This window comes from Puntigrus tetrazona, chromosome 12 (genome assembly GCF_018831695.1).
Source record: "Puntigrus tetrazona isolate hp1 chromosome 12, ASM1883169v1, whole genome shotgun sequence".
NCBI lineage: Eukaryota > Metazoa > Chordata > Actinopteri > Cypriniformes > Cyprinidae > Puntigrus > Puntigrus tetrazona.
Window position 1 is genome coordinate 14615679 of NC_056710.1, and position 14388 is coordinate 14630066.

At 40.1% G+C, this 14388-nt stretch overlaps 1 protein-coding gene across 6 annotated transcripts in view; it reads left to right on the forward strand.

Annotated features, from left to right (window-relative positions):
• rbfox3a (RNA binding fox-1 homolog 3a) overlaps window positions 1–14388 on the forward strand; it is a 363663-nt gene that overhangs the window by 335963 nt on the left and 13312 nt on the right. For 5 of the 6 annotated variants that reach the window (XM_043253939.1, XM_043253938.1, XM_043253941.1 and 2 more), the window contains 4 exons: window positions 1140–1193; window positions 7971–8103; window positions 8567–8606; window positions 11403–11467. In XM_043253939.1, coding sequence (XP_043109874.1) covers window positions 1140–1193; window positions 7971–8103; window positions 8567–8606; window positions 11403–11467 — 292 coding nt within the window. The remainder of the gene's footprint in view (window positions 1–1139; window positions 1194–7970; window positions 8104–8566; window positions 8607–11402; window positions 11468–14388) is intronic. The other variant, XM_043253944.1, reaches the window with a different exon arrangement.

Here is a 14388-nt window from a genome sequence, read left to right on the forward strand (position 1 = left end):
CCCAAATTTTATTTTATACTTTAAATGTATGATTTCATACACGTTTTTTTGTGTTTAAATAATGTGGGCTCTTTAAAATTTAAATCCCATTTGCTTTGCTATTTAACTATGAACAATAACTTTGAATAACTATTATTATTATTTTGGACAGTGTATCTGATTTTTGAATAGCCCAAAAACATTTATTTCATGTTTTTTTTAAATAAATGATTATATAAAATTCAATATTTTTCTATAATTACTCATTTAAAACAGAATTATTTATTATTTCTGAATAATTACACAAAATTATTATTTGTATTTTAAATAATTAAAAAAAAACTTGTGAATGTTTTAGTTCTTTAAAAGAAATCCCACTTGGTATGATCATTTGTTATCTAATGCAGATTGTTTGAAGTTGAAGTTTGCACATTCTTTTTAGGGCTGCTATTTTAAGCTGTAACGAAGTGCAATAAGAATGATGTAATGTCCATTTTGTTTCCCGCTAAAAAGGGGCTTAATGTAAGGAGTGATCTCTTCCTCTACAGCTCTCCTTATGCTGTTCGGGAGCTCCGGGGGGAGAGCTTAGCTGATAGGGATCAGGGTAGAGAGGTGGCTCATTCAGCACAGGCCTCTTGGTGGGGTCCTGAGCTCTTCCGCTGATGCTCATTCCCTCAGACTGCAATGGAGAGAGAGACAGAGAGGGGGAATAAAAAAATCAAATATATCAGCAGCGGTGTAGACCCCCCAGCTCTACTTCAGTCACAGCCAATGGGGAGTGAGAGGAGGCTATTTTACAGCTCCCATCTATCACTGACAGCACACCGGACAGCACTCACTACTCTCTTGCTCTCTGTCTCTCATTCTCCCTCTCCCTTTCGCATCCTATATTGCTCACACTCTTCCGAATGCCCCGATATTGCCGCCCCCTAACTCCTTCAACTTAATGTCGCCTTAAATATTTTCCCGTCATATCACATCTCCTCCTCTCCCTCCTCCCCCTTTTCTTTTGTTCTGTCCTCCGAATCTCTACAGTTTCTTTTCAAATTCCCGCCAGTCCTTTGAATTAATCGGCGCAAGATCGAGAAACGAACACTCCACAGGTCAAGGCGATAAGCATTCGCAGCTAATTCTCTCTTCCCCTGTGTATTCCTCTACAGGCTGGAAGCTGAATCCAGTGGTGGGAGCTGTCTATGGTCCTGAATTTTATGCAGGTAAACTGCATTTGAGTGTTGTGGTCACAGGGCCCGGCTCGGATACTTACTTTGATTCACTGTTCGTCAGATGTGCTTTGATTTCTAGATCAAATTCAGACACAGGCGCTTCAGAGAGACACTTACGAAATTATTTTAAATCGCCGCCCGGTTCTCCAATCCCGCACGGTGCATTTGACAATGCGATAATCAGCCAGGCTATCATTTCCCACTGAGTTGAAACAGTGGTGTGGACTGTTTTCTTTTACACCGCAGATTAGGAGCCGTCTTTGTTTGACTGACTTGTTGTCTTTTTTGTGCTGTTGTTTGCCCTCTCGGCCTTTGATTTCTTTATTGCCCTGAGTTCTTTGAGCCTCTTGCATCCTAATGAGGGGGAAATGGTATTACAGTATTTCATTTGGAAGAAGTGCTGAGCACATAGCAGCTCTTTAACGGCCTGCCTTTTTGCTCATTAGACTAAAATCTGTTCATTTCAGGACAGCTTTACAGCAAAACTCTAAATAACCATCGGTGACAGAAAGCAGTCGTTTATCATTTTTATCTGACTTTTTCCCCCTCCCCTTCCTCCCTCTCTCCCTTCCTTGATTCTGGCATGCATAAACACACAATCCAACGCACGATTCCAATGCGCTACATATGCATAGCGCGCGTAAAAATGCAAATACGCTAAGCAATCGGGTGCGTGTAAAATGTTTATGCATGCTTTGACCCCTAAGTATGCCCTGAAACATGCATGTGATTCCTTCTCTAATCGCAACAAATACACCTCCATGCCTCCCATGTGAACATACACCTTCGCAAAACATCCCATCAAATCTGATTTCCCTGGTCCGGCCCTTCAGCAGCTTGGCTCGGGGAGCTGGTGTCGGTTGATTTATTGGATGCTAATTTTTCAAGTCGTCTTAACATGCCTCTAAAGTTCGCCAAGCCTAAACGACACCATATGCCTTCTCCGTTCCCTTGGGGGCGACCGGTGGAGAAGCGACAAAATGGAAATAAGATATAGATTTCACTTACTAAATAAGGTACCTTCCGGAATGGCCCAAACGGACGCCCACGTGTTGCCCCTCGTTTCCCTCCCGCCGTTCACAAAAGAGGGAAGCTTTCACGTGAAATAATTATGACTGCATTTAATGTACTTTGTTGGGGGAAGGGGGTGGTGCTGAAATCGGATGTAAAGGTGATTAATCACTGTTTATCAGTCCGAGTTTCTGTGCGGGAGATCAGCGGAATTGGGCACCATAAATCGTGCGCTGCTGACAGCGCACTCCGTCTCCATTCGTCCGGGTGCTACAGGTTTATTGTCCTCAAATCCCATTCAGGAGAATGACTGATGAGGGCCGCCGACTGCCTGCTTTTAACCTCTTCCAGGGAAGTCGGGCTTCTCTCTTCCCTGTAAGACTCCCTCCCTGGCTCTCATTTCTCCACTCCTCTGGCTTTTCACAGCCTTCTCTCGACATATATCGCTAATTCTATTTCTCTCTTCATCTAAGCCTGGGGTGTTTTCCATCTGCCCTTTTCTTACTCACTCACTCTATCTTTAAATCTCAATATCTTCCTTCTCTCGTCTTCCCTCAGTCTCTCTCTCTCTCTCCCTCAGGCTCTTAACTAGCACTCTGTAGCCAAAGCCAAATTAGAGATGCAGACGCGAGGCTGAGGCGCTAACCGTGCTCGGCAAACTTAATTGTGTAATCTTGGGGTCGTTTTCCATAACTTGCTCGATCCAAACGGGCAGCACATGCATGAAAGCGCGAAAAACATAATATTGATTGATTGACAGCTCCCTCGGCCAGTGAATTTGGTTCATGGCAGAGTGTTAAGACAAATGCAGCCAATAAGATTAAAATGCAAAGTAGAGAGCAAGAAATTTTTATGTTTTAAATAAAGATGCTAAAATGTTTTATGGGATGTTTGGTACCAGGCCATGCGTGTCGGATCCAGAAAAATCTTTGGATCAGAACATGCTGTACACAAGTATGTGAGCCCAGACAGTTTTATTTCAAAACAAGTACTCATTGCATTGTCAGTGTTGCCACGAGAGGGAGCTATAGTGGGTATTAGCTAGCTGCCGTCTTTTACGTTTATTCAGTCTGCTACTGTCATGGGATCAATTTGAGCACTTTAATTAGTCGCATTAATTAGATGCATGGGTAAACTGAGAAAATGTTGTAACTGGCTATTAAAATGACAGCACATACAGTTTAAAACTGTAAAAACGATTTAAAACACCCAAAAATGATTTACTCACCCATCGTCGTTCCAAATATGCATTAGTATGTAAGATATTTCAATGAATGCTGGTAATATAGCTGTTGATCGAAGTCACCACTTTGGAAGTCAGCGGGGATCAACAACATTTGGTTCTTAAAAAAATACTTTTTATACCAATACTATTCTAAACTGTTAACTCAAACTCAAAAATAAAGATAATTTTCCTTCCCTGTAGTTTGTATTAAGGCTTCAAAATTCTTAAAAGAAAAAATGATAGATGAAAGATTATGCTGATGAACAAAGCATGTAAAAATCATAAACATTGGATGATCCCAGGGCTTATTTTATTTTCTGCAGCATTTCAAAAGACAAAATCGATCTTCAAAATCGATACCATCAGCCCTTTAACTTCAGCGCCCCCTAGATTTATTACCACGACTATCCAAAAAATGTAACAACTTCAAGTATGCTAGTATTATCAAGCATTCACATCTCTGATGCATTCTTGTGTAGAGTACATTTGGGGCCTTTTATTGAAGCACTTGAAAACTGTGCGCCTATATGTGTGCAGTTCTTTAAAAGAGCTGGAGCACCGTGTGCATTTTGTGCTTTTTCAATTACAAAACCACTCAAATAGATCCATAATTGAAATTAAGCAGTCTAATTACAATATTAGAAGTATCGAAGGAGGAAAAAAAACTTCCCTTAATCTAGCAATGATGTAATTTTCCTCATGATATGGGTTTATCGGTGGTCTGATTATCTAAAGACGTTTCACAATAGCACGCAGCCTGTGAGAGGCCCTCACCCGGCGATTTCCAGCCGCACCATATTAAAGGAGCCAGTCTTGCAGTAAATGAAAGAGTCCCAAAGGGGTAGGGGATGTAATTGCCCCAAAACCTTCATCCAAACAGCCCAATGGGATGCTTTCTAGAGCTAGAGATGCCCCTGTGTAAACCCAGATAGATGCAGCAGCATCAGCGTCCTTATCTCTTTAAACTGTAGATGTGCAGATGTGAAGGGTTTCGACCCTCTCCACCTTCTCTTGTGTTGAAATAACAGGGGCGCACGAGGGCTACAAGGATTTATGCTCGTGTACACTTTTGCCGTTGTGTGTTTCGGAGGCTTTATGGAGTGTCATAACTGGCTGGAATGATTTATGGCTTATTATTGAATCGGTGCTGCGTGCAGACCCGTAGCTCATTATGAGATTACATTTATGTACGTCATGGCACACATAATGTACACACACAAAATCAAAGAAAATATAAGAGCATTGCCCATGACTGGAATTCGGGATAAATTGGCCGTGGCCTGGCGTATATCAGAGACGACCACTGTTTGGCATATTAACACCGACTCTATAGCTTAAAAGGGACAAATTAAAATGTCAACGGCTCTGCGCTATATCAAAACGAAAGAGCAAACGCCTTACCTTCAGCCATCTGTCTTTCTTTTTCTTCTGATGAAGGGCCGAGCCGTACCTCTCCACCACTGATTGGTGTGTCGCATACAAGAGGTTTTATTGTTTGTTTGTTTGTCTGAGAGGAGATAACGGAGTCAAAGGGAAATTATGCCAGCACTTACGAACCCCAGGGCCAAAAGTTTGCTGAATGTGAATCGAAGAGGCAGTGTGCGAAATATATAGACATACACATATGTGCTTAAAATAAACCCAGCTGACCTCATTAAAAGTGGTAACTTTGACACATATTGACTATTAACTGAGTGCTGCTTGGCTGATGTCTGTACAGTAATGATCAGGAGGAGGCACAGGTTTTGTTTGGGGACATGAAATAACTGAAGAGGGCTGTCCTGCTCCTCTGAGACGCAGGGTAGACAGCAATAGTGTCATCGGTGCATAAATGAGAAAGAGAGCTTTGTGGGCTGCACTGCTGGGCTGTGTTTTGCTTGCACAGTACTATGGGTAATTATGCCGCTGTCATTGACTCATCAGGGCCATACTCAGTGAAGGTTAAAGAGAGGCTTGGGTGTAACATGTTCATGATTTCACTTTTTTTCTTACTGTTTTACTCACTTTCCTGATGTTCCTTTTTATTTATTACGCTGTTTTTTCTCAGTTCTCAAATATGTTTTTCTAAAGTCTTGTTCTCTCACAGACCTGTCAAGAAAATGCACAGGTCATATGTCACAAAACATTGTGTTCAAATTAATGGAACTGCACACTTAGAAAATTCCATTAAACAGGATTTGAATAGAGAGTAATGTATTCCAATATCCAGCTCCTTTACAGTCTGATGTGCAGTTTACTTTACATTTTTGTGCTGTTTTTTGGATCCTTTACCAGTATTTATCTATTTTTTGGTCTTAACATCAGTTAATGCATTCTGAACTAAGAAAGAATGACTCTATTTTCATTAGCTACACAATCAGTAACAAAGATTAATAATATACCATAGCAATGCATTATGCATTATTCATTAGTTAAAGTTCCCCTATTATGCCATTTCCTATATTGCCTTTCGTGTATTGTTTAATGTAGCTGTATGTGAATGTAAACGATCTGAAGTTGTAAATCCGAAAGTGCACGATAAATAAAATAATGTCTCCCAAAATAAAGAATTGACTCAATGCAGCCTAAACGAGTTATTAGGAATTCAAATTTCACTTCTGCACTGCTACATGCCACGGCGTAACACATTTGCTTATGCTGTACATTGGCCGGGCGGCAAACGACTTGACCCCGCCCACAAACACATAATTTTACTGACAGCTGCTGTATACAGTAGACCAATCACAACATACTCGGCCTATCTGACCTATCAGAGCAGAGTAGCCTCATGGAAAGGAGGGGTTTAGAGAGACTAAATATTAGAACTGCTTTAAACAAATCATTTGAGAATCACTGGAAAATGAGGTGATGTTAAACACATATATAGAAAAAACTAAATGTTTTTAATACCTTGCTTGCATGTAAACCTATTGTAGGAGACCCAAAATAATATTAAGAGTATTAAAAAAGGCATAATAGAGGCACTTAATATATTAACTAACGCAACCTTATTGTAAAGTGTTACCAAAAAAGTGTATTTATACCTAAAGTCATCCAGTCAGAATAGGGCTTGTGAAACTGAGAAAGAGCTTTCCATTTTTATGTGCAATATCCATCTAATGGATTGCGGGCAGTCTGTGGGCATCTGTGGCTGAGACTGTGTGAAATGTGACCTGGACGTGTTTTCACATATTTATTGTTATGCACACTGTTTCACGTTTCATTCTGTCTGTTTCACTTTCACATCCGTGTATGTTTCCTTTACACGCATAAAGCCGGATTATCTCTCTCTGCCACCTCTCCCAGTCTTGACCCTGAGTTGTCCCTGCTCTCCTCAGGCTGGGTCTGGCCCCGGTGGTGGCGAGAGGCTGGGGAAGTGTGTGGGGGGAGAGAGATGAGGGATGGCCCCGGCCTGTGATTGCATCTCTAAACAATCCCCTCCATCTGCTCTTTTAGCCCCGCGTGCCAGCACCTTGTGTCTCACCTACAACAACCTACCATCTCCCCTGCCTCGCACACACCCCTCCAGAGCGGGAGAGCAGCCAGACACACTCACACAAACCCCATGCTCAAGCTTTCCGAGATAACCACAATAGAGAGGCTTCCCCAGACAAGGGATGCCTTAGCGTTTCCTTCTCCAGGCGCTCAGATTAATGCTAAATATTCAGTTGATAAAGCCTTGAAATTTTTGTTTAGTGCAGTGTGGTGCTTCTCATTTGGTGTGGCTTATTTCTAAGAATTTTGTTATGCCTGTGTTGTTTATGCTCACATTTAATTCTTCATGATGAATTCATTTTTGTGTTAGATGCACAATATATTTGTGCCACACTCGATAGCACAGAAGTGGATATTAGTATTTTGTGCTATTTGTTGTTGTTGTATGTTTAAAAACTCAAACAATCTTAAAAACATATCTTTATTAATAATGTTGTTAAACACTGTTACTGTTAAATACATTTAATAATACTGTTAAATTTAATATTGGATATAAAATGGATATCCATTTTTCATACTGTACATTATAATGTTGTCATCTTTAATTAATATAGCATTTACAAATAGCAAATTTTAAATTGAATCCCATGTTTATTTTTAACATACTAATTTAATTTATTCATATATAAATACATATTTAAATTCCATTCCAATATCGATTGTTTATCAATTATCTTCAATTTTAGGTTTCAGACATTTCATCAGAAATCTCAGAATTCAATAGTGCACCTTTAATAAATATCACCTTTAGATTTTGAATGACATTTTTTGTTTTGCTTTTGAAGGATAAACACACTTTTAACTGTATCAGGTTGCCACAAATCTGCGTCCTGAAGCAAAACCAGTTGAGAATCACTGGCTTTATCATGCTGCCATGCTTGATGTGTTGTGCCAACATGACGCACCGTTTGACATCCATCGGAGTTGTTTTAAAGCGTCACATTTTAGGATGACAGTGTGTTGTCACACTTCCGACTGAAAGCCGATTGGCAGTGACAGGTGTGCCTCTTAGAAGCAAAAGCTTATGTCACCTTCTTTCTTCTCTCCTTTTCTTCCAGTGACAGGCTTCCCCTATCCCACCACAGGGGCAACAGTGGCTTACAGGGGCGCCCACTTGAGAGGCAGAGGTCGTGCCGTCTACAACACGTTCCGCGCCGTGCCTCCACCCCCTCCCATTCCTGCTTACGGAGCGTGAGTAACCCTTCACCAAAAACATACACATATCTGCAAATGGCTTGCTTTGTTTCCGTCCAAGCCTGAGGCTATATTAGGTAAAATTCAGCACTTAAAAGCACTTTTATCAAAGGGCCATTTTCACATTATATGTGCTACTGCCTTAACCTGCAACATGACCACTTGATGGCTATAAAGTGCGTTACACTCTAATGGCGAGCCCTACCGGTTTTCCCCAGTGACAAGACAGAGCAAAGCCCATTATAAAGCAACATTGTTTTCTCTAAGCACAGAAAATGGCCGTCTTTCCTAATCTGCACAGTTTTTTTTTCCTTCCTCACAGTCTGGAGTGCATTGTTTTGTCTGCCGAATGAATGCATCGCTGCATAATTTATTTTCTTTTCTATACAGCACGAAGAAACTCCATGGATGTTCGGCACTGATGTATTGTGTTTTGTTATTTCTTGTTGTGTTTTTGCAGTGTGGTTTACCAAGATGGCTTCTACGGTGCTGAGATCTATGTGAGTATGCTCTGTTTTCCCCATTCCAGTGCTGTTTCCACTGTTTCTGTAAAAGAATGCAACGTCGAGGAGGTTCGCTGCTTGCGTTCGCTGAGCCTAACCTGAGCAGCTGGTGCTGAATCTTTCATAAGATCAAGGGTCAGCTCGAGTCACCATGTGCAAATCCACCAGGATGGCCGTTTGTGGTGTACTAAAAGCCTTTTTGGCGTCCCTTGTGCATACCGTTACACGGCACAATGAAATCGCACATGGCTCAGCCACTTCCAACTTGGCTTCCTTTGAAGCCTGTGGTTGATCTCTCTGGATTTTAGGGTAATGCTAACATGTACAGTGTGGAAGAAACCAAAGACGAACCCCCCTACGCACTTAATGTCTCATTCTTCTACATTTTATCTCCAGCCCTGCTTGGTTTTGCTCTAAGTGGGTGGAAAATCATGCCTGATCAAGTTGATGAAGTCGACGTTACAGTGTTTTTGTTTTAATTTATGGCACGCTTTTGATCCGCCTTTCCCTCAGCTTCCATTAAAATACAGCCCAAAGGCCTCACTCTACAGCCCGAGATTGTGCCCAGGACCTATTGTTTTTGACAGGCCGTCAGAACGTATTAGTCAGTCAGGTGATCAGAGAGCGTGCCTCCCCTTCCCAGGATTATTTCACAGCATGAAAAATGGAAATTAATTCAACATTTAGATCTAAAACAAGACAAATGAACGTGGACGTAACTGCTATTCCTTTACCTGGCACGCACAATAGTATGTTTGCCGCCAAGTTTGCAAACTCGTAGCCAGGTCCGTGGCTACAGTCCCAGATAGATCTCATAGTCTAACGGATTTTGATGAACGCATGTACTACATGTTTGCTCGCCAATGGAGTCAGAATCTTTCTCTGTGGACCACCCTATCAACTTTTCGAGTAACTCAAAGTTTAGATAACTTCTAAAGGAATACTTAAAATAAAGATTACTTACTCTCATGTTATTCCAAACCTGTATGCTGAATATTTAATCGATCTTCACCATGTAACTCTATGTTTTCTTCACATACAGTGACAGTTGGTAGTGATCAAGTGCTGTCGAGCTCTAAAAGAGCACTGTTAATATAGGCCTTAAGACTCATGTTTAGACTGTTTGTTAACATTGATAATAATAAGAAATATTTCTCGTGCACCAAAGCAGCATATTATATTTCTAAAGGATCATGTGATACTGAACACTTTAGTAATGATGCTGAAAGTGCACCGTCACAGGAATAAATTATATTTTAAAATATATTTGAATAAAAAAAGTAAAAAAAAAAGAAACTATGTTAAATAGATTTTCTTTAGCTGTTTTCTAATCAAATACCAGTATGTCATGCTTGAGATTTTACAATGTTTTTACGACAGGCAAGGGTCAAAATCTTTTAATTTAGGGTCAAAATATTTAATTTAATTTCCTTTTTTTCTTTCAACAAAAAGCAGCATACAGGTTTGGAGCGACATGAAGCTGAGTAAATAATGACATAAATATTGTATGCGTTTCCTATTCCTGTAAATCCATCTGTGTGAGCCGGTGAAACTGGAATTAGGAAGCTATAACTTCTACAGAATCCATGTACACAATCTTCTGTGACCTGATTTTTCTTTGACTCCAGTAGCTAAACATTTGATCTTAACAGAGTAGCATCGGACATTAATCCCGAGCTGAAAAATAAATGAGAGCATCTATAATTCAGCGTGCAGTCCTGTATCTGTGATGCCTCAGTCCTGCACGAGCTCTGGCACTGCGATTATTCACATAATGTACCAGTGATGTCAGCGTGCTAAAATAACAAAGAGCGGAGCTACGTTTCATTAAAACAGACACTTCAATAAACACCCCAGCCACTTAGATGCTCGCTCACAGCGAATACATTCCCCGTTGTTTCAAGCATGCCATGTTTGGAGTGTAAGCATTCACAAAACGTCACCCCGAAAAGACACAACAGACGCAGGCGCTGTTGCGGCTAACAGTCTCGGCTAATGTCATTTGATGCTGCTTACAACGCGCCTATTAATAGCTAGCTTGAATGGAGCAATTAATAGCTTTGTCAGATGTCATCTAATGCTTATACAAGCAATATTTAGTGTTGTCTTGTGCCGTTCTGCAGCCACGGATGAGCACGTTGTGTGTGTCAAGACCGCTCCCCTGGGCATCGAGCCAGGAGACTCGTATTGGCCAGCCACATTAATTAAAAGGCCCCTTCAATAGCTTCAGCCAAATCTTCCATTTGGTTCATTCGCAGTAAGCAAACATTGACTGATTTTAATTGTTTATACCAGATTGCCACTTACCATGCTGATCGATAGTTGCCCAGCCCTGCCATTTCAATTGATGGGATTGATGCACGCTGGAAAGACAAGCCGTTGGTTGCACCGCTATTGCTGCACTCAGCGTAGATAAGTGAAGATGCTCAGATGGTTCGCTGTCGGATTCGGGCTGTTAGGCATCTGTGACCGAGATCTATATGAAGAGCTAATGCAGTCAATCTGACAATTCCCCCATTAAACAAAAAGGCTTCACAAAAAGCTGTATTGGCAAACTAAATACCACCTAAATCACTCAGCGTTGATTTTAGTGAGCATTGACAGGGCTTTTCAGCAGCACTCTTAAGGTTGTAACTGAGCTTATGGGATTCGCTGCATGGTTAGGATCTGCAAAGAGATGGGATAATGTATGAACAGTCCAGTTGTATTGTGGACAGATGGTTCTAAAAATTTCATGTCACAGATGCCCTGCTGTTTGCATGTATCTGACGGATGCCCTTATGTAATTGGCAGGGTGGCTATGCAGCATACAGATATGCCCAACCAGCCGCAGCAGCTGCAGCGGCCTACAGTGACAGGTAAGAGTCTTGTGATTTCTGTCTGTCTTTTATTACTTGGTTGATGCTTAAAGACCCCATTCAACAAAACTGGTGATTTGGGTCTATGTATATTACACCTAATTCTTCCTAATTCCTAACTACAAATAGAATTAGCTATTCAGGTTCAGATGCAATTTATTAAATATTAAAAAAATATTTTTGGGGTTAATTAATGCAAAGAAGATATATATATATATATATATATATATATATATATATATATATATATATATATATATATATAATATATAATAAAAATATATATATAAAAAAAAATATATATATATAAGAAAAAGAAACTGAGATACATATATTACTTTTATATGTTTATAATGATGTTAACATAAATTTATACTTTTAAATACATACATATGCTGTATTTGAAAAAGAAATCTGTCAATATGCTGTAAGAAAAATTGCATTCGTCAAGTCACTTAGCTCATTATTTGACAGATTATGATTAAAAAAAAAAGATCTTTCTCCAAAATCAAAGAATAAGGTTTATGAGTAAACAGACCATGTATTTTAGGGCCTGCAGGACATTGTGCATTGTGAAATGCATTTGAGATCTGAAGTAATTCTGAAAAGTGGTTTCCTCTGAAAGTCCAGCATGAGTTTACAATTCTGCTTTCTTATTAAACTTGGTTAAATTAGACCATTTAGACTTTGCTTCCCTATCTTTGATACACTCTCGCCCTTTAAACTTGAATTCAACCTGAATTTCCGTAACCACTTAGCTTACTCACTTTAGGCCACAGGGTTGAGTGTGTGTGTGTGTGTGTGTGTGTGTGTGTGTGTGTGTGTGTGTGTGTGTGTGTGTGTGTGTGTGTGTAAGACGAAGGTGGTGCAGGGTTGTCAGTAATTTATCCAGGACCTGTGGGGACCCTGTCAGGTTGGATCAGGCCAGGCACTGGTTTAATCTAGGCAAGATTGAGCGTGTCAGTGCTGATAAGGCACGGCCCTGCCTGCCAGCCTGAAGAGCCCAGATAATGTAAGATTTATCAGAGCCAAGCACAGATCCACATCAGAGCAGGTGACAAGACTGGCATTCCACCGCACTTATTTCAGCCCCCTTCCCGCGTCCCCTCTTTCCCTCCAACTCTCCTTTTCTCTCTCTAGCTCTTTCTGCATCGCTTGTCGTTCAGCTCCTTGCTTTCACATAAGCCAGCGCTGCGTTTCGCACTCTAATTTGATATGTCATGGCGAAGGGGTTTAAAAGTAAGTGTTTAAATGACACAGACTCCTGAACCCACCTCTTAACAGAGTATTAATTCTCTTATCATTTACTCACGCGCCTTCCTTTCTTTTGCGGAACACAAAAGAAGATTTTTGAAAAAGTTTTTTTTGTCCATACAGTCAGTCAGATTCCATTGATTTACATTGTGCAAACAAAAACACTGGGACATTTTTCAAAGCATCTTCTCTTGTGTTCTCCAGATGAATGAAGGCCGTATGGCATTGGAGCGACAGAATGATGAAAGAATGTTTAATTTGCATAGCTTTCCTTTTTTAAAAAAAAAAAGACTGCTTAAAGGGACAGTTAACACATAAAATGAATGGTTTTGTGTTTTATCTCATGTTGTTCCAAACCTGTATACATCTTTCTTCTGTGGAACATAAAGGAAGATATTTAGAAAATGTCTTTTTTGTATATGCAAAACATTTTTCACACACAGAAAAAAAAGTGTAGAAGCAGTTTTCATTGAATTTTTAGCAAGTACCCGCCGAATTAGAATCTTCTTTGTGTTCTTCAAAAGAAAGAAAGTCACAGAAGATGAGTAAATGATGACAGTATTTAAATGTTTAGGTTTAAAGTAGAAAAATATAGCTGGAACTAGCTATCAAGATTTACTTTGGAGTGGGTCATAACCGCCACCCGGTTAAGCTGCAGGTTAAGTAGCCCGGCCTGGCTGGAGAGTTACGGGGATTCCCAGCCACCCTCGTCTGTACTGTCTGTCACAAGCAGTTAAAATCCCCTCCGCTCGGCTCTCTCACTCCTCTGAGCTGGCCTGACCTTTGATGTTGTAATAATCCCGGACGACAAAAACCTGGTCAGATCCGATAGTATTTCCATATGTAATAGCATGTCTGGGCCCAGGATTTCCCCCCTCTCTCCTCTTTTCTCCTCTCTCAGTCTGTGCCCTCGGCACCCGGCTCGGCCTGCCTTATCTGCTCCCTGCAGGCCCTCATTTGCAAGCGTGTGTTTGTAGGGAAAGTCAACAAATGAAGAAGGGAAGTGCTGGGTGTTAATAAATAAATAAAGGAAGAAGTAAGGCCCATCTTGGAGGAATTAGTTCCAAATCGGTACCAATGAAAAGAGTCAGAGAACGCCACCAGCCCTGTGCCTCTTTACAGTGCAGCCTGGGTAAACAAGAGAGGGCAAAGGAGCATGAAAAGGATAAAGAGAGCTGTGAACATAAACTCTCTGCCTCCTTCACTCGCTTTTTTTAAAGCACATGCACAACAACACAAAATCCAAAGCATCCATACTTCTCTTTCCTTGCTGGGTCCTTCCTGTTCTGCAGTACTTTTAGAACTTTTTAACTTTGAAAGTTTGAATTTGCTAATGTCGTCATTTAAGGAAGTAGAATATGTGTTTATATTTATTTATTTAAACTTGATTATTTACTTGCTTACACAAGCATGAAAACTAAATGAATTCATATGTTTTTGTATTTTTTCTATGTTTGAAGCATAAGCCATCACAGAACAGACCAAATCCTTTGCTAAAAATTATAGATTTTTTTGTCACCTTTGATAGTTTAAAGGGATTATAACATGAAAAATAAATTGTATAAAAAATATACTATAGACTAAATATTTTTTTCCTTAAAAATATATATATTTTTTTTTACGGAAAAATACACTCAATCAAAGGTAATGAAATTATTTTAGATTCA